This window comes from Hyperolius riggenbachi, chromosome 1 (assembly GCF_040937935.1).
Source record: "Hyperolius riggenbachi isolate aHypRig1 chromosome 1, aHypRig1.pri, whole genome shotgun sequence".
Classification (NCBI taxonomy): Eukaryota; Metazoa; Chordata; class Amphibia; order Anura; family Hyperoliidae; genus Hyperolius; species Hyperolius riggenbachi.
The window spans coordinates 132,640,482-132,664,619 of NC_090646.1; the positions used below are offsets into that span (position 1 = coordinate 132,640,482).

Here is a 24,138-nt window from a genome sequence, read left to right on the forward strand (position 1 = left end):
GGGCCCACAGACTCCATCCTGGAGACTAACATTTGCTTATGGCTCAGGAGGTGAGAATGAGCGCATGCCTCCTTGTCCTCAAGGATAGAATCTTCTCAATTTCATACTCAGGTTGGTCATCAATCAACACGGGGGGGGGGGGGGGGAGTGGAATCCACGTGCCGGCTTGAGCAGGGACACATGAAATGATCTCACACCTCGCATGCTGGTAGGGAGATCAATGGCATAAATGACATTATTGATTTTCCTGGTCACTGGAAAAGGACCCACAAATCTAGGACATAACTTGGGTGACAGTTGCTTTAGAGCCAAATGTCGTGTGGACACCCAGACCAGGTCTCCTGGAAGAAATTCCCATTCTATGGAACGTCTCTTGTCAGCCTGTTTTTTGCTCCTAGCACACACTGCACATTCTCTCACATACTCCTTGCAGTCTGTTGCCAATGACGGCCACCAAGCACATCTCGCAATGAGATCCTGGGTTCTGGTGGCCCCAGGATGCCCAGCATTCTTGTGGGAATGGAACAGCTGCAATATTTGTAGGCGAAAAGGCAATGGTACAAACATGACCCCCTCAGGCTTCCCCTCTGGTACATCTTGTTGGAACGGACCCAACGTGACTGTCCAGTCTTTCCAGGTCTCAGTGGCTGCCAGAACCATTTTCTGAGGGACAATGGTCTCTGGGTCTGAGGGCTGTGCTGTCTCAGGCTCAAAACACCTGGATAAGGCATCCGCCTTGATGTTCTTACTACCAGGGGTATACATGATTACAAATCTGAATCTTGAGAAAAATAATGACCACCGGGCCTGTCGGGGGCTAAGTCTCTTAGCACCCTCAATGTACTCCAAATTTTTGTGGTCAGTGTAAACAGTAATGTTTTGCTCCTTCTAGCCAATGTCGCCATTCCTCAAAGGCCAATTTGATGGCTAGAAGTTCCCTATTGCCTATATCGTAGTTTTTCTCTGCGGGTGAAAACCTACGGGAGAAATAGGCACAAGGATGCAGTTTTCCCTGCAAACCAGATCGCTGAGACAGCACAGCCCCTACCCCTACCTCTGAGGTATCTACCTCCACGATAAAGGGAAAGGTGACATCAACATGTCTCAGTATGGGTGCAGAACAGAACAGTTTCTTCAGAGCGGAGAAGGCAGCATGGGCCTCAGGGGACCAGTGGTGAGTATCTGCCCCTTTCTTGGTGAGACTGGTAAGAGGTGAAATCACCGTGGAGTACCCCTTTATGAACCTCCTGTAGTAGTTGGCGAACCCCAGGAATCTCTGGAGAGCCTTCAGTCCCACAGGCTGAGGCCACTCCAAGACAGCTGAGACTTTTCCAGGGTCCATAGAGAGGCCAGAGGTCGAAATTATGTACCCCAGAAAGGCGACAGAGGTCACTTCGAAAATGCACTTCTCCAATTTAGCGTACAGCATATTTTGTCTTAACTTCTGTAACACAAACTTAACATGTTTCCTGTGTTCTGAGAGGTTGGATGAGAAAATTAGTATGTTGTCTAAGTACACCAAGACGAATTTGCCCAATACCTCTCTGAAGACCTCGTTAATCAGCTCTTGGAAGACGGCCGGGGCGTTACACAACCCGAAGGGCATCACTAGGTACTCGTAATGCCCGTCGGGTGGGTTAAAGGCCGTCTTCCATTTATCACCGTCCCTGATACGCACAAGGTTGTATGCACCCCTCAAATCCAGCTTAGAGAAAATCTTAGCATTGGTGACCTGGGTAAACAAATCGTCTATTAAGGGCAGAGGATAACGATTTTTTACTGTAATTTTATTCATGCCCGATAATCAATGCATGGGCGCAGGCCTCCATCCTTTTTCACAAAAAAGAAACCTGCCCCTGCTGGGGACCGAGAAGGACGAATAAAGCCCTTAGCTAAATTTTCTCGGGTGTATTCCTGCATGGCTAATTTCTCTGGCCCAGATAAATTATAGAGATGACCTCTAGGGGGCATACAACCAGACCTGAGATCAATGGGGCAATCAAAAGGATGGTGTGGAGGAAGTCGATCTGCTGACTTGGGACAAAACACGTCTGCAAATTCTGAATACTGATCTGGCAATCCCTCCATGTGAATCTTGGTTTTACCCAAGGTTACCTTCACTAGACAATGACGATAACAATGGGTAGACCAGCTCGTTAGCTGACCTGTAGCCCAATTGATCTGAGGCGAATGAAGTTGTAACCATGGCATACCAAGAATGGTCGTGGAGGTTGTCATTCGCAAAACCAGAAACTGTAAATTCTCTTTATGTAACACCCCCACCGTAACCCTCAACTCTGGGGTCTGAGACAGAGGGTGGTTACTCTGCATATGGGAATCGTCCACTGCAGTGACCAGAATCTGTTGTTTCAACGGGGAAATTGGGATCCCCAATTTCTTAGCAAATTCGTTATCCATAAAGTTGGCTGCGGAGCCAGAGTCAATGAAGGCCTCAGTGGTCTCTGTCTTATCCTTCCAAGATATAGTACAAGGGAGGAGCAAACGTTTATCGCCTAGAGGCAAAGACTGCTTGGGACAACTCTGCACTATATGACCCACCTCTGCACAGTATAGACAGAGCTGCTTTGTTTTTCTGCGCCTTTGCTCCACTCGGGACAATCTCGACCGCCCAATCTGCATTGGTTCTGGTGGAGGTGAATCGGGTGGAGATGAATCAGGTGGAGATGAATCAGGTTGAGGCGCGGCGTAGGAAACATATCTCACATCGTTCCTACTCCGAGTCTGTCTTTGATAACGTAAGCGACGGTCAACCCTGACTGCTAATGAAATGGCCTCATCAATAGACTTTGGTTCGGGGTGACCCAATATTAGATCAGAGACCGCGTCTGACAACCCTGACAAAAAACAGTCCAGAAGTGCGAATGAGTCCCATCTAGCTGAAACTGCCCATTTCCTGAACTCAGCTGCATAATTTTCCCCTGGACCCTTGCCCTGCCGTAAAGTCTTGAGCTTCCGCTCAGTGGTAGAGGCAATGTCCGGATCATCATAAATTATAGCCATAGCTTTAAAAAATTCCTCAACTGAGGCTAGAGCCTCATTCCCTGGCTGAAGATTATATGCCCAGGTCTGGGAATCCCCTGACAACAGAGTCTTAATAAACGTAATTCTCTGTGCCATGGTTCCAGAAGAATTAGGTCTCAACTCAAAGTATGACAACAACACTCTATTTCTAAAATTCTGGAAGTCAGATCTGTGACCAGAAAACCTTTCAGGTACGGGCATACGTATGTCTGTGCTAGGAGGAGATCGCACTGTGTTCACAGCCGTCAGAAAGACTTGTATAGACCCAGATAATGCGTTGATCTGAGTCTGATGACTGTCCAGCACTCGGATGAAAGTTTCCACCAAGGTGGTGAGTGCATCAAGACGGCTGTAAAGTGCGTCCATTTGGGTTTGGTCTGCCATTCTGTAACGATCGGTGTCAGCTCGCAGAGAGAATCTAATTATTGGTGATCTGCAGTATCACCAAGAATACAGATCTATACCTGATTATGGATGATCTGCAGAATCGCCAATAATACAGATATAGTGCTAACCTCTAGACACCTCTAAATATATATAGTGAGTGTTTGGTGTAACAGTATGACTTTGAGCAACCCACCTGAGGAGCAGGTGGCCTAGGCAGTACAGGAAGTACTGCTATAGAGTACAGAAACCTTCCAGCAGCCTGAGACTCTCCAAGGGGTGGAGTCAGGCTGAAGGTAGGAAGGAACAGAGAGTGAGTGACATCTGAAGGTGGATGTCACTGACTGATCTTGAGACTATCTCTTTAGTGGAGAGAGATAGCTCTCGAGGTCGGGCAAGCCAGGTCAGCAACACACGGACAGACAAAGTACAAAGACAGAAGGCTGATTCGGTATCCAGGGCAGGCAGGGTTTGGCAACGGAATATCAGATATGCGTGGTACCGAATCAGAAAGCAGAGGAATAGTCAGGAAAGCAACAGGTCATAACAAATCTCTACACCCTGGAACTAGTCTGATGTTTAACAGAATGATAACACAAGTTCCCTAGTCTTCGGTATGAGGTCTGTGGTCTCTACACCCTGGAACTAGTCTGATGTATAACAGAATAATAACACAAGTAATCTGGCTCAGTGTGAATTCCCAGGTCCACCCGGTTCAAACACAGCAGTTGGCGATGGTGTAATGGTTAAGGGCTCTGCCTCTGACACAGGAGACCAGGGTTCGAATCTCGGCTCTGCCTGTTCAGTAAGCCAGCACTAATTCAGTAGGAGACCTTTGGCAAGTCTCCCTTACACTGCTACTGCCAATAGAGCGCGCCCTAGTGGCTGCTGCTCTGCTCTGGCGCTTTGAGTCCGCAAGGAGAAAAGCGCAATATAAATGTTATTTGTCTTGTCTTGTCTATCTGACTAAGGTCTGAGTGCTTCCACGTCGTGATCGCAACGGCAGACAATCTGAGAGTGGCCAGCAGTAACCATATATAGAGCAGTGCTCTCTGGTGCCACCCTAAAGTGATCAACCAATAGTTACCAGCTCTGAGGTCAGCTGACCGGCCTGGTCAGCTGATCTCCCCCCCTTGGCCATCATAAAAGTTCTGCCTTTCAGCGCGCGCGTGTATTCCTAAACCTATGTGAACTAACAGTCTCAGCCACCCCAGCTGCACGCTGCTGCGTGCAAACCGCCGAGCTGGACGCGGAACCAGCCGCCTTGCTATCAATACATGCGGCGGCTTTTCCGCGTTCTGCCATGTCACTAGATGCACGCTTTCGCGTGCAGACCGCCGCGTTGGACGCGGAATCAGCCGCCTTGCTGCTAGTACACGCGACGGCTTTTCCGCGTTCTCTCACACCTTGTATGTTAAACCTTTTATCTAGTGTGCAGCGCTGCGTAATATGTTGGCGCTTTATAAATACAATATATAATAATAAACATACTGTTATACCACTAGCCTACTATAGTAATGGTGAGCATTAGTACATAGTACATAGTTATTTTGGTTGAAAAAAGACATACGTCCATCGAGTTCAACCAGTATAAAGTACAACACCAGCCTGCTCCCTCACATATTCCTGTTGATCCAGAGGAAGGCGAAAAAACCCTTACAAGGCATGGTCCAATTAGCCCCTAAAGGGAAAAATTCCTTCCCGACTCCAGATGGCAATCAGATAAAATCCCTGGATCAACATCATTAGGCATCACCTAGTAATTGTAGCCATGGATGTCTTTCAACGCAAGGAAAGCATCTAAGCCCCCTATAGTTAAAGATGGTCAGTGAGATGCCAGGGCACAGACTGTCCGGGCAAACGTCAAGAGTGCAGTGTAGTGTACAGGGTGCAATATTACGCCCTCTGTGTTAATGTAACTCTGTTTCAGAAAACCTCAGCACTGCATATTGTAACTTTTGCATTGCCCAGTTATGTATTATAGCGTTCCAGTGCAATCCTTGGATACCCCACTCGCATACAGTAAAAAATGGCGCGGAGGAAATAATGGCCCACCGTTCTGCCGATTATAAAACGCTATTTACTGTTTTAATGTAAATACATTAAAATGGTAAATAGCCTTTTATAAAACAGCAGAACGGTGTGCCATTGAACAATGCAGGGAGCTAGCAGAGGGGGTCGGGCTGGCAGCAGAAGTCGGGCTGGAGAGACAGCGGGCTGGCAGCGGGGTCAGGATGGAGAGGCAGCGGGCTGGCAGCGGGGTCAGGATGGAGAGGCAGCGGGCTGGCAGCGGGGTCAGGATGGAGAGGCAGCAGGCTGGCAGCGGGGGTCGGGCTGGAGAGGCAGCGGGGTCAGGGTGGAGAGGCAGCGGGCAGTGGGCTGACAGCGGGGTCGGGCTGGAGAGACAGCGGGGTGGAGGGAGGATTACGCAGCATGTGTATACATTACCTCGTCCCGGCCGGCGATCGCTCCTTCACTTCATAGCTTGCACGAGTCCTGCATCCAGCCAATCACCATGCGGAAACTGAAGCCGCATGGTGATTGGCTGGATGCAGGACTCGTGCAAGCTATGAAGTGAAGGAGCGATCGCCGGCCGGGACGAGGTAATGTATACACATGCTGCGTAATCCTCCCTCCACACCGCTGTCTCTCCAGCCCGAACCCCGCTGCCAGCCCACTGCCCGCTGCCTCTCCACCCTGACCCCGCTGCCTCTCCAGCCCGACCCCCGCTGCCAGCCCACTGCCTCTCCAGCCCGATCCTTGCAAAAAAAAATATTAACATATAAAACGATAAATATCGTTTTAAGTGCAGCGCCAGCGCCATTCTGACACCATTGGCGCTGTGCGCCATTTTTGCCTGTCCCCACCCCACTCATCCCCTCTTACTTCCCTGCAACCTTATACAATCAATTATAAACATTGCCTCTATCTGCTTTATATTAGTTGGGACTTGGGAGTATGATAGAGCCTCCAGCAGAGCAGCAGTACTACAACTATTACAGCTCGGTATGTGGTGGGATCACCTTGCTGCCCCAGTCATTTGGCTACATCTCAGGAAAATATGTAAAGATTAGCTTTGCCAGAAAAGTTGTCAATGATTACTTCTGAGAATGCCCACCAGATGTGATTACATCACAAATCGTGTTTGAAGTATTGCTAAAAGTAGATTTCATTGTTGAAAACAACATGCTGTACCACAGTAGTACCAAGCAAAGGTCCACACTTCACAGAGCTATCAGGCCCCCAGGAGAGCTTCTATGGGCAGTATGACAGCTCGGAACGCAGAACCTAAAGATAAATGAGGAGTTATCTAGTACAGATTGCTTGGCTATTAAAGAGAAAATCCTCTTTGGCTGAAAAGATTATGCCTTGGTTCAGCTCTATGCATTGGCAGGATAAGGCTGGGTTCCCACTTGGGACAAAATCAGACCATTTTCTGCAATGGAGACTGACAGATAAACAGACATGTTGAGGGATTCTATGTTATCTATTCGATCTGTTCAGTCATCTTCGAGTTGGGACCTAGCAGAACACAAAGTCCTGTCCTGGAAGACTTTTTGCATGGAAAATGGACATGAACGCTATGGTCTTCCTTGCTGTGTGTCAGACACCAACAGATACCTGAACGGACACAGCAGATTATAACCACCAACCATCCAGGCATATTTTTCAAGTTGTGGAATTGCAATTTGGAATCTCTCGGCTTATTGTACCTGTGATCATTCGCGTAGCCAGAGATTATGGGGCCCATAGCAAAACTTTCATGGGGCTCTCAGATATCGGCACTCTTTAGCTCTGCCACATGCCCCTAGCCTATGGATATGAGTTAATTGGCAATTTACATTCTCGTGCAATCTACACTGCATATAGTCCATAGGTACAGATAGTCAGAGGGTGGCGGAACACAAGAAAGTTAAGTGAATACATCAGGTACCACCTGGGCTCCCTCAGCTCCAGTGCCCCATAGCAGATAATTGCTATGCCCCTGGCTGCGATTACCAGGCTGGATGCCCACTAGCTTGTGGCCGTGATGAGCAGGAACTGTTGACTATTTTAGTAAACTTATGTTTGGATTGCAGAACATTACACAAGAGTTCACAGACCACCCTAAACCTGAGGTGAGAGACATATGGGGGCTGACATATTGATACCTTTTAACCACTTCAGGATTCGGCGTACGCTTAACGACGCCCCTGAATCCTGAAGTGGATTGCATGGAAACGTTCCATGTCAGTTCACGGAGCGTGTCTCCGTGAACACCCTGCGAGCCGCCGATCGCGGCTCGCAGGGTAAATGTAACCACACGGGAAAGATCTTCCCCGGTGTTTACATATATACGGCGCTGCTGCGCAGCAGCGCCGTAGAGGAGATCGGCGATCCCCGGCCTCTGATTGGCCGGGGACCGCCGGCACCTGATAGGCTGAAGCCTATCCTATCCGGCGCAGGACGGAGTTCCGTCCTGCGCCGCTCACAGAGGGAGAGGGAGGGAAGGGGAAGGAGGCCAGGAAGCGCTGCAGAGGGGGGGCTTTGAAGAGCCCCCCCGCAAGCGCAAGCAGCCGGCGGCGATCAGACCCCCCCAGCAGGACATCCCCCTAGTGGGGAAAAAAGGGGGGAAGTCTGATCGCCGTGGCTGCTAGCTGATCGGTGCTGCGGGCTGGAGAGCCCACGCAGCACCGATCAGCAAAACCACCCCCTGGCACAGAAGTGGTTAAATATTGCAGATGTTCAATTGCCTCTAATACTTTAAAACCACTTAACGACCGCCTAACGCCGATAGGCGTCGGCAGGTCGTAAGTGGTATTACTTTCCATGTCAGTTCACGGAGTGTGTCTCTGTGAACAGACTGTGAGCCGCCGATCGCGGCTCGCACGCGAAATGTAAACACGCGGGGAAGAAATCCCCGCTGTTTACATCATACGGCGATGCTGCGCAGCAGCGCCATAAAGCAGATCGGTGATCCCCAACCTCTGATTGGCCGGGGATCACCGGCATCTGATAGGCTGAATCCTATCCTAGACGGCGCAGGATGGATATCCGTCCTGCGCAGCCCATAGCCTGCGGGAGAGGCAGATAAGGGCAGAGAGGATGGAAATCGCTGCAGAGTGGGGCTTTGAGGAGCCCCCCCCCCCCCGCTAAGCAGAAATAGCCAGCGGCGATCAGACCCCCCCAGCAGGACATCCCCCTAGTGGGGAAAAAAGGGGGGGGGGAAGTCTGGAGAGCCCGCGCAGCACCGATCATAGGAAAATCCCCTGGTCCTTAAGTGGTTAAGCCATAAACCCTGAACAAGCTTGCAGATTAGATGTCTTTGACTGAAGTCTAACTGATGTCTTTGACTGTGTGTTTCAGACACTACTGACCAGAAAGATGAGCAGCTGACAGGCAACTGGTATTGGCTACAATTCACTAAGTTCATCTCCTGTCTTTAATAACAATTCTGTAATGTTTTTACTGTTATCCATATGGTAATAAAAACATTTAGTACTCACTAAGCAATTTACCTCAGGCAAACCTTAAAATAAGGATTCTGTCCTTAAGTTAAGGAGTGATTTCTAAAGTTAAGGTTTCAATCCTTAAAATAAAGACATAAATCTAAAGTTAAAGACCGGATGTTAATTCATAGAGAGGAATCCATGAGATGCCAACTGTAAACTGTGTGAGGAATTATCACCTGGCCTGAGCTGTCGTTAAGTGGAGCATTACTACAGACAGCAATGAAAAGTGAAGCGTTCTAAGCTGACTGCTTTATTTTTTTACTAGTTTATGCAGAAGGGGACTCTGTATGGAAATAAATAGACACAGCATGCACACAGAGATGGAGGGAGAGACACCAAGCATACACACACACACACAGACAAAAATTCACACACTGACAGAAATTCATACACTGAGAAACAGAGACCCAGCCACACACACACACACACACACACACAGCCAAAACCTCTCTCTCTTCTTCCCTGGCTGTCCTACACAGGCTAGCTGTAATCATCCTGGCAGCAGAAGGGGTGGGGCTACATTCTGTCTGTGTGTGCTCCTCCCCTTCCTGTCTACTGCATGTGAGAATAACTACAGAGGTGATAATTTATTGATTGGAGTGATAAGATAACACTTGCTTATCACTACTGTATCTGTTCATAAGGCAAGTTTCTATAGCGAATTAACATGTAAAATACTGATTGATGTGTGATAAGTTTTCTCCTGCCTTATTATCACTAGTATGATCTTAGTGAATTGTGGCCATTGTTTGAAAGGAAATAAATATGGCAGCCTCTGCATGTCTCTCACCTCGGGTTCCTTTCGAAACAGCCTAGAAAAAGTAGACACTAACAAGATGAAATGTGCAACCTAAGCATTTCTCCTTTTAGATACAGAGACATTAATGAATATGCATAAGAGCTGTTGTTCCAGACCTATACAATCTTCTGTGAGGTTTGCATTTTGCAGGCTCCCTCGCTCCCTGTCGGCAGTATGCACTACAGCACTCTTCGTTCTCCTCAGGACACTGAGCGCTCGGTTCAGCTTCTTGAAGGACAGGCTCCTGACTGTAGAACGCTCAAAGTTACGGCCTGAAAGTAGAAAGAGGATTTCAGCATTTGTTTTATTAGGTCTGGTATATAGAAGCTCACAACGGTTTTCTCTTCCTTTAATTAACAGACAAATGGCTTATAGGATTGTATCACAAACACTGGTCCGCACGACAGCCGGGGGCCCCATATAGGGATTGTAGGCAGATTTATCACTAGTTTTTACTTAGGTTACAAGTAGCAAATGTGTAATGTGCACGGTCTATGTACTCTGTGCTATTCCTCAGTGCTATATAAATTTAAAAGTATGTAGTCGATACAGTGTTCATGTCATAGCTGGTACTCATAAGTCAATTCATATACAGTGATCACACCCATAGCGTGCTGCACAATGTGGTCTCAGAAAATGAGTCAGGTTGCTTTGGTGGCTTAAAGTGAACCTGCGGACTAAAAATCTACTCAGCAGAACTGAAAAGGCTTGGTGTTTTTTGAACAGTTTTACAGCATCAGAACTTTGTTTTTCTTACCAAAGCTGCATTTTTAGCTAAGCTACACCCATCAAAGAAAACTGCCCGGGCTTTTTTTCCCTGATGCTGTGCAAAGCATGATGGGATTTCTTATGTTATTCAAGGTTCCTAGCAACTGGGAGGGGTGATCAGCACACAGGCCAGTTGGAATTGTGTCTCATGCTCCCTGTCACCTCCTCTCAACCAAAAAGATGGCTGCCCTCATGAAATCAAACATTTGCCTGTTCTTTTAAAACAGGGTGGGTAAGAGATTATATTACCAATCTATTTTAATTAGCATAACTAATGTAACTTAATGACAGTATGTTTGTTTAGGCTGAAGTTCATCTTTATCCGCGCCACGCAGTGCCTGATTTGGGTGCCGCCATAGATGGTAATGTCAATTACAGCTATAGCGGAGCAGAGAGTATTTCAGTAAAATCTCTATAATTTGTGCAACGTCAATAACTGGACGCCAAGTTATGCCACTAGAGGGGTAAATTAGGTAATCAGTAGGGAAATATATTTGTTATATTTCCCTACATTACTGAGCACAGGGAGAGCCATCTCTTGGCTTCTTCCTGCACTTGAATGAACACCGCCAAGTAGACACATACTTCTCAAAATGAGAACTGCCTGGTGAGTATACTAGGTGGCCATCCTAGGTAAAAGGGGAGGCCAGGTCAATGAGATAGTGTAATATGTTAGTGCTTTATAAATAAAGCATTATAATAATAATAATAATATGTTAATCATTTTAAGTTGCAGCAAATATTATGGTCATTTTATGAAAATTCATGCAGCTACATATTCACGCTCCATAAATCTGCATAAAATTGCAAAAAAAAAATGAATCTTTAACTTGGAATCATTTGCATATCAATGATTACAGCTGCTATCTCCATGTAAATTTGCGCTTAGTTCCTGGCACCAGTGTAATGACATGTGACCGGACCTGTTAGTTACAAGCGGAGTACGTGTAAATTTGCACTGTGCATTTTGATACCAATTTTGGCTGTCTAATATGGTTGTCATGATTTCTTCTCATCATCGTTCAGCTAATCCTAACTGATACCATGTAAAGAAAATCCCCATCTTGACACTGACCTCTGGAGGGTTCTCTGTTCTGCCTTAGAATGTAATCCCTCAGGTGGTAGAACTAGGTGGTGGGAAGTATGATTTTTGTGTTCAATAAATAAAAAAAATAATAACTAAAGCCTTGTTCACATTAGAAATCTCCAGCGCAATCGCAAGTGCTGACTGCTGAGCGCTTTTGTGAGCGCTTTTGAAAATGATTTTCCCTTTCAGAATGATTTGCGCTTTTTAGAGCGCTTAGTGATTTCCCTATATCTTGAATTGAAGTGCAAACGCTCTAGAAATGGTGCAGGACACACGTTTGTGCTCGGAATAAAAAGCTCATTGCTCATGTGAGAACACTCAAATAGAGCAATATTACACAAGCGCTTTTAAAGTGATTTAAAAAATGGCCAGCGCTTAAAAAAAGTGAAAACGCTCTGATTGTGAACAAACTCAAAAGCCATACCTCTACTGTATAACAATGGCTAGTGATCAGTTACTATACAAGTGCTGTGACATTATTAATATTGCATGCTTATATGGTGCCAACACAGCATGTATTAAGTGTATTTAGTCATGTCACTAACTGTCCCTCAGAGGAGCTCACAATCTGATCCATACCATATTCAGTAGTCATTGTGTTATGCTCCTATTGTATATACATACATATATATATATATATATATATATATATATATATATATATATATATATATATATATATATATATATATATAGTGGGTTGCAAAAGTATTCGGCCCCCTTGACGGTTTCCACATTTGGTCACATTACTGCCACAAACATGCATCAATTTTATTGGAATTCCACATGAAAGACCAATACAAAGTGGTGTACATGTGAACAGGCATGGTCGGAATAGCCCATTTCCGTTTCCGGCACAATTCCGCATTCCGTCATATAGAAATTCCGTTACCGTTCCATTCCGACAGTATACCGGGTCAATTCCGCGGAATTCCGACTTATACGGAATTCCGTCGGAAAAATTTTAAAATCTCTCTCTCTCTCTCTCTCTCTCTCTCTCTCTCTCTCTCTCTCTCTCTCTCTCTCTATATATATATATAACTATATATATATAGTTAAATTTTATAGAGGGTGCCAGTTATGGGGGGATCTATCCAGTGGTGTGACTACAATTCATGGGGCACCCCAGCAAATCTTTGGTAGGGCCCCAATGTTCGCACCCCTTCCCTTGCCTCTCCTGCGGCCCATCTCACAAGGGTAATAAAACAAGGGCCATCCTCATCTTCACACTTTTAACAAGTACTGTATAGCCAGAAAAACACCTGATTTAGAGTATGATCCCCAATATTGGAGGAAGGGAGGATTAGTAGTTAGGGCCCCTCACAACTCTGCCCACCCCCTGTGGTTGCAGGGTCTGCTCTCCCTATAGTTACACCCCTGTATCCATCACACTCTGTCTGTCCTCCAATCCTGAGAATTTTAATAATATTACACAACAAAAAGCAAACAAGCAGCTTATCATGCAATATTTTATGTCTTGCAGTTTGAACCTTTCTTCCAGTCCTAGTTTAATATGATAAGGCATCATTGTTGTGTTCCATCTAGAGATGTCAGACAAGTCTGGCCTAATAGGTCGTACTTCATACCAAAGTAAATTACTGCTAACATGACATGACTGCTGCGATAGAGATAATGAATGGAAGCAATAAAGCTGAAGAGAGGTAATCATGACTTACTCCTATTCCGGTTTATTCTGTAGTGCTCTTCAGATCCGCTTTCCAAATGGCTGTCTCCTGCGGGTGAGCTATAGACAGGGTTGTCCTGACCGGTTTCCTCACCAAGTAAGGCTGCAGCTGCAGAGGCAGCTGATAGTTCTGGTGACAGAGCTGCTACAGTTAAGTCCAGTGAGGAGCTGCAGTCTGGGGAACCGTCCTGTGAACGTCTTTTGCGCTCTTTGGTAAGGCCATAGTGTGATGCACCTTTACACCTATAAGAATGGAAAAAAGATGAAGTCTACATTAGTGACTACAGTTCTACAAATCCTGATTGATGCAACACAGAAAGCTCTTTATATTAAAGGACCACTATTGTTAAAAATTAGAACATTTAAAATACATGTGTATACATACATCTAAGATGTACATTTGCCCTGCACTGAAGTGAACTATTAATTATTTTTCTTATATGTCCCTGTCACTTACAGCAGGGCTTAGAACTCTTTTGGACCAGTACATCTCTTCATGAATTCCTTAAAGGACAACTGTAGTGAGAGGTATATGGAGGCTGACATTTATTTCCTTTTAAGCAATACCAGTTACCTGGCTATCTTCCTGATCCTCTGTTTCTAATACTTTTAGCCATAGACTCTGAACAAGCATGCAGCAGATCAGGTGTTTCTGACATTATTGTCAAATCTGACAAGATTAGCTGCATGCTTGTTTCTGGTGTTATTCAGACACGACTACAGCTAAATAGACCAGCAGGGCAGCCAGGCAACTGGCATTGCTTAAAATGAAATAAATATGGCAGCCTTCATATACCTTTCACTACAGTAGTCCTTTAAAGCAGTGTTCCCCAGTGCTCCGATACGCATGAGCTGTATTGTTGTTTGTCCACAATTGCTTCAATAAAAATTGGACTTTTATCCTGAGATCGGTGCAGCGGAATTCTTATCTACTACATTTTCCTGGCTCTTTGGTGTTCTGCTCCCAATCACAGCAGGTGCAGTGGTTGCAGCAAACTGTTTCCTGCATTGAGTGTTCCCCAACCCTGTCCTCAAGACCCGCCAACACTGCGTGTTTTGTAGAAATCCACAGAGGTAGTTAGTCAGCTCTGCTGCAATGCTAATTACTCCACATCTGATTGTATGTGGTTTCCTGCAAAACATGTACTGTTGGTGGGCTTTGAGGGCAGGGTTAGGGTACTCTGTTTTAAAGGACTACTGAAGTGAGAAGGGTATGAAGGCTGCCATATTTATTTCCTTTTCAACAATACACATTGCCTGGCTGTCCTGCTTATCCTCTGCCTCTAAGGGCTCGTTTCCACTAGGGCGAATCCGCATGCGGGCACTGCATGCGGATTCGCATAGTTAATGTTAGTGGATGGGGCTGTTTCCACCTGTGCGGCGTGCGGGAGCGATTTGGCGGCGGGCCAAATCTGCACGGCGGGACCCGCAGAATTCGCCTGTGTCGGGAATCCGTGCGAATCGCCGCTAATGTATTTAATAGTAAAAACGCATGCGTTTGTTACATGCGTTTTTACCCGCGATTTCGCACCCTTCTCAATGTTATTTTGCTCTGGCAGTGTCATGGTTAATTTCGCATGGCACCCTGCCATGCGAAATCGCACGCGAAATCGCGGGTAAAACGCATGCGGAAACGCACCCGCATGCGTTTTTACAAGCGTCGGAATGCCGGCGAAATCGCGTCGCACTAGTGGAAATGGGCCCTAATACATTAAGCCTTAGACCCTGAACAAGCATGTAGATCAGATGTTTGACCCAAGTTTGACTGGATTTGCGACATACTTGTTTCAGGTGGGTGATACAGACACTACTGATGCATTAAAGATCAGCAGGATGCCAGGAAACTGGTATTACTTAAAAAATAAAGAAAGAAATATGGCAGCCTCTATATCACTTTCACTTCAGGCATCCTTTAATTTTAAAAAGAACTCCCTAGACAGCAGTTCAACGTCCAGAATAGTGGCAGGCTGGACAGCATCTTTTTATAGGTTCCTTTCGATGGAGTGCTTTTGTAATAGGAAATACTAAAAAATCCCCATGAGAAGATGGACTAGTTCAACACCTGTCAGATTTTTACAACCCCCTGTAAGTCAAAGATACACAGGGTAAAAGTCGTTTGCAGTACCTTTTTGCTGCCAAAATGCACTTGGCCCTGGCAGTCGAAAGTTAAGACAAGGTCTTAGCTACCATGCAATGCAGAACTGCTCATATACAGTACAAATTATACTATACTTTTAGATGCATTGTTGATGCTTTTGAACTTTTTCTTCTGACCGCCTGAGGCTACTCTGCACACTCTGTCAGAGGTATTTTGCAAGAAAGCCACCTACTGCACCCACTCTGAAACTAATCCACTGTTAAAAAGACCCAGTTCTGGTGTTTGGCTGCTTGCCAGGGTCTAAAAAAAATCTAAGGTCCAGGTCACACTCTGCAACGCAAAACGCATTTTACATTGCAGTGTTCTGCATCTAAGCCCCTTAAACTCAGATATAGAATTTGTTATAACAACTTCTGGTGGTAAAATATTCCATATTTTACCAACTCTTATGCTGGGTACACACGTTACGTTTTTTCATGCGATAGATGGATCCGATAGATAAAATCCATCATGTCCGATATTGCTCCCGATCATTTCCGCACTCGATTTCTCATAGCGGTTAATGGAAAAAGATAAGAAAAACCGAATGAAGATAAGAGAATCGAGCGCAGAATCGAGTGCGGAGTCGTGCCGCAAAATGATCAGGTCGGAGAATCGCACAAAAAAACATAACGTGTGTACCCATCATTACTGTAAAGAACCCCTTCCTAAATTGTATTTGCTTAAGATGCAGCTGCTTGGCATTGAATACAGTTGTTTAACTTGTTATCAACCAGTAAGTCCAAGTCCTTCACCAAGTCTGATGTTGCAAACTGTATGTTATTTATCTTATATGCTGCTCTGCCATTGGCATGTCCAAGGTGCATGACTTCACATTTATCTACAGTACATACAATTTCATACGCCATCTGCCTACCCACATAGCCATGATGTTGAGATCCTGTGGTAGAATGTCCCTATCCTGTTTAGTGTTTATAATTTTGCATAATTTGGTACAATCTGCAGCGATGGTTACATTCCTCTGTATTCTATCTGTTAAATCATTAATAAGCACATTGAAAAAGATTGGACCTAGTACTGACCCTTGAGGGACCACTCTGCTAACAGTTTCCCATTTCTAATATGACGCATTTATCCCCCCTCTTCTCAAGCCACATACACACTTTTCCTAGTCCCTGATGTGCAAGGGACAAGACATTATGCTTAGCACATTAATGCAAATGTACTATCACATGCATTAATAAAATGGGGGAGGCTTAACTAGGGCTTTAAGAAATGTTGGTTAGCGGTTATTGCTTCTGTGATCTTGCAGATTCTAAATCTGAACAATGTGCACCCAGCGGAGGCCTGCAACAGAATGCTAGCTGCTCTAATAACAAACAGAGCCCCTTACTGTCAGATGATTGATTAGACATATTCAAAAGGATCTCTTTACAGTTAACACATGTTCCCCAGTTGCAAACTATCAAAGCAGCAGCTATTAGCCTTGAATTCAGTACTTATTTATATCACGTTTTAAGACATATGTTGAAGCTTTGCATTGTAGAGATGTGACTGGTGTTTTTAGCTCCCCTGTCTTGTTTCGGCATCCCAGCTGATGGCCGCAGTCTGCACAGGCTCATGTTGCCGCGTGTGAGCTGGGATGACAATATTCATTTCTATATAAGGTAGGGATGTGCTCCAAACATGAAAGACCTGTCATAAGATTAAAATACTAATATGGCGGCAAGCGACCACATTAATATCTGATTGCTGCGTTGGCCTTATGGCGTGATTTGCCATCAAGCTGTAAGACTTTGATCACAGCTTATATTTGACAAATCACACATCTTTGGCAAATCATTTATTACTATGCAAGCTGAAATGAAACGTGTTATTACATTAAGAGGGGTCATGTTCAAGCTGCGGTATGTAAATACCACTGTCAAGTACACGCTTTCAACACAGCCAAAAAACTGGGGACAAAGCATGCATTATTAATCGAGAGTATATGTATTATTGTATATACTCTAATCACTTCATCATGTCTTATGTTTGGCTGCAGAGGCTGTTATTTTTCTCTTAAAAATTGGCAGCAGCTCTGAAATTCTGAAATGCGAGTTTCTTCTGAATACACTGATGGGTTTATTTTATATATGTTTTACATGTGTTTGAACCCCTTAAAGGAGTTGATCCACAAACCTTTTCTTTACAATTATCTCACCTTATTCATTTTTCACCTCAAGTATAAGAAGAGCTGATTAATGAGACAAACAGATAGGAGATCTCCCAGGAGATAACTTCATCTTACAAAATAACTTTTCTGCACAAAATAATTGAAAAAGTGCTAAAAAGGAAAAAAAAAAGTAGTAATTCAAATGTATTTTGAGCATTTCCTTGCTTGCTGGGCACTTAACCGGTTCTGGATCTTTGCCTGTGCCCCTGAAATCTTCAATTCAGGGGCGTAGATATGCGTCTCTGTTGCTGCTTGCACCCTTCTGGCCCGCCCTTGTATCCTATTTACCTCCCTCTCTGCCTCTCAGATCTCGCACATGTGCGCCTGCTCCGCTTCACTACAGTCCTCAGCAGCGAAATCTGGGAGTCGGTAACAGGATAGGGCGTATCACCCGGCATCAATCATACCCGGAGTATAAGACGACCCCTGACTTTTCAGAAGATTTTTATGGGTTAAAAAGTAGTCTTATATGCCAGAATATACAGTAGATCATTTTGGTACGATAAATAGCAACGTTATTGGTGAATGAATGGGAGGAGCGTTTAATTGTCTTGCGGCACTCGGCCGCGGGTGGTTTTTTCCCCCTTTTTTTTTTTATCATGTAGCTAGCCTAGCGCTAGCTACATGATTCCCCCCTCCCTGCGCTATCCCTCCCACCCCTCCGATCGCCACCGGCGACCATACCCAACAGGAAATACCGCTCTGAATGGGATTTCCGGTTGTGGCTTCCCCCATGGCCATGGCGACGATCGGAATGACGTCATCGACGTCATGACATCAGGGGGAGTCCCGATCCACCCCTTAGTGCAGCCTGGTGGTGATTGGCCAGGTTGCGTAATGGGTCTGGGAGGGGCCCTCTTCTGCGGCGCGTAGCGGCAGATCAGTGGCGATCAAGTAAAACACGCAGCTAGCAAAGTGCTAGCTGCGTGTTTTAAAAAAAAATTGTCAAAAAAGACACACCAGGGGCCGAGATATTCAGCCTGGCGGTACTGGACGAGCTGAGCTCGTCCATACCGCCAAGGTGGTTAAAGGGAAATGACCTGTGGTAAGGAAGTGGTTAAAAATATATTTATTGATAAGGTGTAGAAACTTCTCATGTGAGAAAACTTAGGAGAAAAATTAATTCAATAGGGGCCAAGAAGTTATGCGCTCATTGCTATTGTAACATGCAGTATATGTGTGGCATACTGTGCATTACTATATCAATTCCTTTTCCTTATTGGTTGGGCTTCATTTTAAGTTATTTTGAACACACCTAAGTATAGTACTAATCCAATTTATGCAAAACAGAAATTTGCATTCTTAAAACAGAATGTATTTGTGATTATTCAGGTGGGAGTGAGTATATGAGGTCTTCCACAATGCATCACTGCTGAGTAAGCAAATCGTCCACTTGTTGTCCCTGAAAGCAAAAATGCACCTCCAGAACCATGGGACTATAAGAAGCCAAGGTACTGTTTTACATATTGTTTTTAGTGAGAGGGCTTTTTAGTCCTTTTACACACTCCTAGGAGTTCTGGTTAACCATGAGCTTGCTGTGCTTTCTGTAGTCCAATCTTTGCATTCTATTCTGCAATTTAATGTACCTAGCTCACATGCCAAATGAGAATGGGCCCAAAGTACACTAAAGCAGGCAATACTCGCATTGATTTTCTATGGCAGATTTGATCAGACCATTGAATCTACCAGAAATCTGCTGCATTATGAGCTGCATCAATGGTAATTTTGATTGATGTGTGTCAAAATCAATCAAAATTACGACTGGACAGATCAGATGCTGTGGGGGAGATATCAAGTGTTAAGCACTCAATGTTTTCTTTATTTGCTTATGAGGATGTAAGGAGACATCCCTCTGTAGACTATCTTATTGCTACTAAACTATATTATTTTGATCAGGGTGGTAGTTTTTGGCTTTTGTACATGGGTGGCGCTACACTGGGGCATGCTGGGGCACTGGCCCCCCCTGGGAATCTCTGTGCCCCCCTGAGTGCCCCCCCCCCCTCCTGCTCAGTAACAAACAGTTAACTGTTTACAGGTTCCTGCAGTGTACAGTAACCAGATTACCGTCTGTAAAAAATTCTCAATGTCAGCCTGAGTCTATGTAGGTGTTAAGTCAACCAAGGGTCTTATCTATATGCCATAAATAACTCACAGTTTTGCAAGATCCCTTGTAATATAAGGATTAAGGGGCCCATACACTGAGCCGATTTTCTGGCCAACCGATCGATCCAGATCGATCGATCGATTGATCGATTGAAAATCGGTTGGCCAATCGACCGATCGATGGCCGATTTCGATCGATTTCGATGGATTTCTGTCGAATTGGCAGGATGGAAAATTTAGGTCGATCTGATGAGATTGCTTATCATTTTGCATTGGCCTTAATGGAAATCTGATGGCAAAAAAATGCTATCAGATCGAATTTCAATAGATTTCAAACTGAAATCTATTGGAATTCTATCCTGGTAAAAAATGTTCTAAAAACGCATCAGATAGATCATCAGATGCATTTCTTATCTGTCTGCTGCCAATCTGACGAGTGTATGGGCACCTTTACACTTATATTTGCAAAAAAAATCTCCCTACCCCCTTTGATTGCATGCTCTAACATTGTCAGTCAACAGGAATAGAGTCTGAAGAAGGCTTACAAGCTGAAAGCTTACTGTATTTCTTTTAAAATAGCCAATGAACTAGAGCTTGTATTTTACAGACAGCAAGTTTTGAATAGGGATTGCTGAACTAGTTAGCCTTAATTTTATCACCTGAGTTAAGCAAAAAATATCTAAAGCTCACCATACTAACATCGATTTCGATCACCCAGAAGGGCCCCACCAGCCAGCCATCAAGCCCCCTTTGTGCCCCCCCCCCCCAACATTTTGAAGCTGGATCCGCCACTAATTTTGTATACTGTTGGGGGCAAACATTATATTTTTGAATCCACATTGCTGCGTTTGACACTTGATTTAATTTTCATGTCAAACCTACCATCAGAGTAAGGAAACAGTTAAGTATTTCCACTATTTAAAGTACATATAGAAGTGTTCATTACCAGCACAGCACCAATGTAAAGCTAATAAGATGGATAGGGCTGCTAGTGGGCCCCTCTGGTCCAAGGGCCCTGGTGTGGGCGCAACCTCTGCACCCCCTATTGCTATCCAACTGCTGAGAGAATGACCTGCAGTTTCCACACTATACAGTGTTTCTAAAGAGCACAGAACTGGCTCTGTGGTTGTTCTTTCTGCCTTCAAACAAGGTATTTAAACTGTTTTAGTAGCAAAATGTATGCAAGCAGGGGTCACACTGCTATCCCCCTTCTGCTATCCCCCATCTAATACAGCAAGCTGGTCTGCTCTGTATCTCTGTCGCTCCTATTTTTTCAAACTGTCCAACATGAACTGTACATCTGCAATATTGCAGGTCAGGTAATCCCTGATACTAAGCACAAGCCTCTGTTATCCTCAAAGAATTCGCAAACAGTTCACAGTACATGTTACATGTGAAAAGAAGATCCTCAGCACTTTGTGATGCCCATGTATTATAACGTGCAGATATAAAAATGCAAATACCTCAGTTATAATGTGCACAACATAAAGGAAGAGAGGAGATTTGTGCAGTGCACAAGCATTTCTGTGCACATGGTTCAGGAAAGCATTTGGGGTTCAGAACCTGGGTAGTCTGCATGATATCCGAAGCCACAAGCATCACAGAGCTGACAAGTTTCGGACTGTAATGCTTGTGGGTTTTTGGATAACGTCCATTAATAAAGAAGGTGTCTGTGGGCATTGTGCGGATCATCTCTTCTTTCTACTGGTGGTTTGTGGGATTTGCTATACAGGTACAGGCAGTGTGAAATCCACAGCTGCTACCCAGGAGTTTGGGTCTCCCCTGAGGTCAGAAGACACAGCCACGATCAGGACACTTTTGGCCTCACTGGATGCTGGCTCCATCCATCCACCGCAGCAGACATACCTTTGGTTCAGCCCCTCCATGATGCCAGCTACTAATCCGGAAGTAAGGGCCGCCATGGCCAGACGCTTCTGAGACAACCAGATTATCTTGACCACCCTGCCGAATGCTACCCAGAAGTCAGGAGCCACCACAGAAATGAACACTACTGCACCTTTTAAACTGGAAAACACTGACCAGCACTGCCAGATGTCAGCAATCAGGATCCTCAGCAGCATCAGCCATCAACGCCGGTTTCTTTCATAAAAACTGGGCCATCACTGCTGAACCTTCGCCTTCCTCTGCCCAGCATCCTCCTTTGATGTCTCCTTAGGCATAACCGATGATTGCCAAGTGTGACTTGTACGCTGTAGTATGGCAGCCTCGGCTCTTGGCTTTCGGAAATTTTCCCCTTTAAGGTGCATACACACGCACTACCGCCGGCAACAACGGGTCCTCCGGACCCTCTCGCTGGGCGAACGTTCAGCCGACAGTAGCACGTGTGTACACGCTGTTGGCGGACTGATAAAGCTGTTTCTGAACGGATAGTTCAGAAACAGCCTTATCAGTCCGTTGACAGAGTGTACACACGTGCTACTGTCGGCTGAACGTCGGCACAGCTGGAGGGTCCGGCGGACCCATCGTTTGCCGGCGGTACTGTACGCGTCTTTACTTTCACCTTTCAACCCCCCTTCCTTTCCAGAACCTGTATGAGCCAAAAACAATTCCGGGTACAACTCCTTTGTGCTTTGTAAAATAAATGATTCTGATTCTGATCAAGCACTGCCCCAGAACCCGGAGGGGGGTAGCATTGCAGTATTCCTCTCAGCTATTTCTACTTGTAGTCTGCATGATGTTGTATAGAAAATGATATGACCATTATATCATTCAGACGACACAGGCTTGCAGTAGAGCCACTGTTCAGAAATAGCAATGTACGGCATCTGCTCGGTCACATATGCCATCTTTCAAACTTAAACCAGGCTCCGTGCTGGATTTGTGCAAGTTTCTATTTTAGTGTTATTTAATGCATCTCGGTATAATTGTATTTTCAAGTCGGATGACAATCATAAGATTACAGTGAACTGGAATACACATGAAGTCTTATAATTTTAATCAAACAATCTTGGAGCTACAATCTGTCCATGTTATGTAATGTCAGTAAGCTACAGTGACAACAGATTAAAGCATAGCTCTGTAGGCTGCCATTCATTATGGACACTTTTGTAAACTAGAAGATGAAACACTCACTTTAAGTGGAAATGTAAATAAGGCCTATCTGTGCAAGCATAGTATCCGACAAAAACGTATAAAGCACACAAAATGCTGCCATCGATGCAATATATACACCCATTGCTGAGAAGTCTTGGCACACCGGGGACCCTACATGTAGTCAATCATAAGTTACTGATCTGTGTCTGGGCATAAGCAGCTAGGGGGGCCACCTGGTGTGCTGCAATGCTGTCCTGAACATTGCATTTATTTGGGTTTTATTAGGTGTTTGGCTTACGTTGGTTCACACGGATGTTTTGCTGGCATTAAACGCAGCGTTTCAAAAGTAATGTTTTTAGGGCCCTACCGCCCTCCCATGCAAGTGAATGGGAGCGTTTAGTACAAGCTTTTGCAGGCTTTCATGAAAGCCTAGCAGTTGATCCCAGCGTCTCATCTCATCTCAAAAGCAACATGCAGCTTCTAGAAGGCGTTTGAAAGCCAGCAAATGCCACTGAAAGCCACTAAAAGCCCATAAACGCCAAAGAAAGCCCATAAAAGCCCAGCCTTTCCATATACTTCCTGTAAAAAGCCACCAAAAGCCCAGAAAATGCAACACACCCCTGAAAGCTATTAAAAGCCTTCAAAAGCCATTAAAAGCTAAGCTGTTAAATGCTGGCATTCTTGAAAAAAAAAAAAAAACAGCGTTTGAACGAAACGCTAAGCAGAAGCTCAGCAGAAGCCCAAGTGAACCAGCCCTTAACAGCATTTAATCTGTGGTAGTGATTTTTATTAGCCAGAAATGATTACCTCCTGCACATAGCTGATGTCACCCACATAGATTGTGTCTGGTTTGCCTTGGGCAACAGTTTGGGGCCTGTAGGGTAGTGATGCTTTCTATTGCTGAGGTGGCACTGGGCATGACCAAAGAAGGAGCAGGACAGCCCAAGAGGGGGAAGAATGGGCTAATGTATTGCTCGAATGACATGAACCGGTAGTCTGGGGAAGGGGGGTGAATAAGGGATCATTGCACACATACTAAATTCTCAGCTGAGAACTATGGCCCATATGCAATTTACTTTTCCTTCTGAGTTTCCTCTTAGGAGAAAATGTTTCATCTTTGATTTAAAATAACTTTTGAGCACTTTGCAATGTAGAAAGTACCAAAAAGTAGGTGAAAAGGGTACTGTCAAAGTAATTTTGAGTATTTGCTTGCTTGCTGTTGGCTTACAAGGCATTTTATTTACAAGTTGTGAAATTATCACCTAGGAGAAAACTCAGGTGAAAAAGTGAATTGCGCATGCAATGTATGTTTCTGAGAGCACGTTTTAGCATACTGTACAGGATCCGGTGCACTCAATGATTCTCGCCCACATCTAGTGCCAGTCTCCTCCTCTTAAGATTGCGAAAAAGTG

At 44.9% G+C, this 24,138-nt stretch overlaps 1 protein-coding gene across 3 annotated transcripts in view; it reads right to left on the reverse strand.

Moving 5' to 3' along the window:
• Positions 1 to 24,138, reverse strand: part of LNX1 (ligand of numb-protein X 1) — a 226,713-nt gene that overhangs the window by 109,844 nt on the left and 92,731 nt on the right. For all 3 annotated transcript variants that reach the window (XM_068278564.1, XM_068278563.1, XM_068278565.1), the window contains 2 exons: positions 13,249 to 13,499; positions 9,834 to 9,989 (listed from right to left, as the gene is read on the reverse strand). In XM_068278564.1, the coding sequence (XP_068134665.1) occupies positions 9,834 to 9,989; positions 13,249 to 13,499 (407 nt within the window). The remainder of the gene's footprint in view (positions 1 to 9,833; positions 9,990 to 13,248; positions 13,500 to 24,138) is intronic.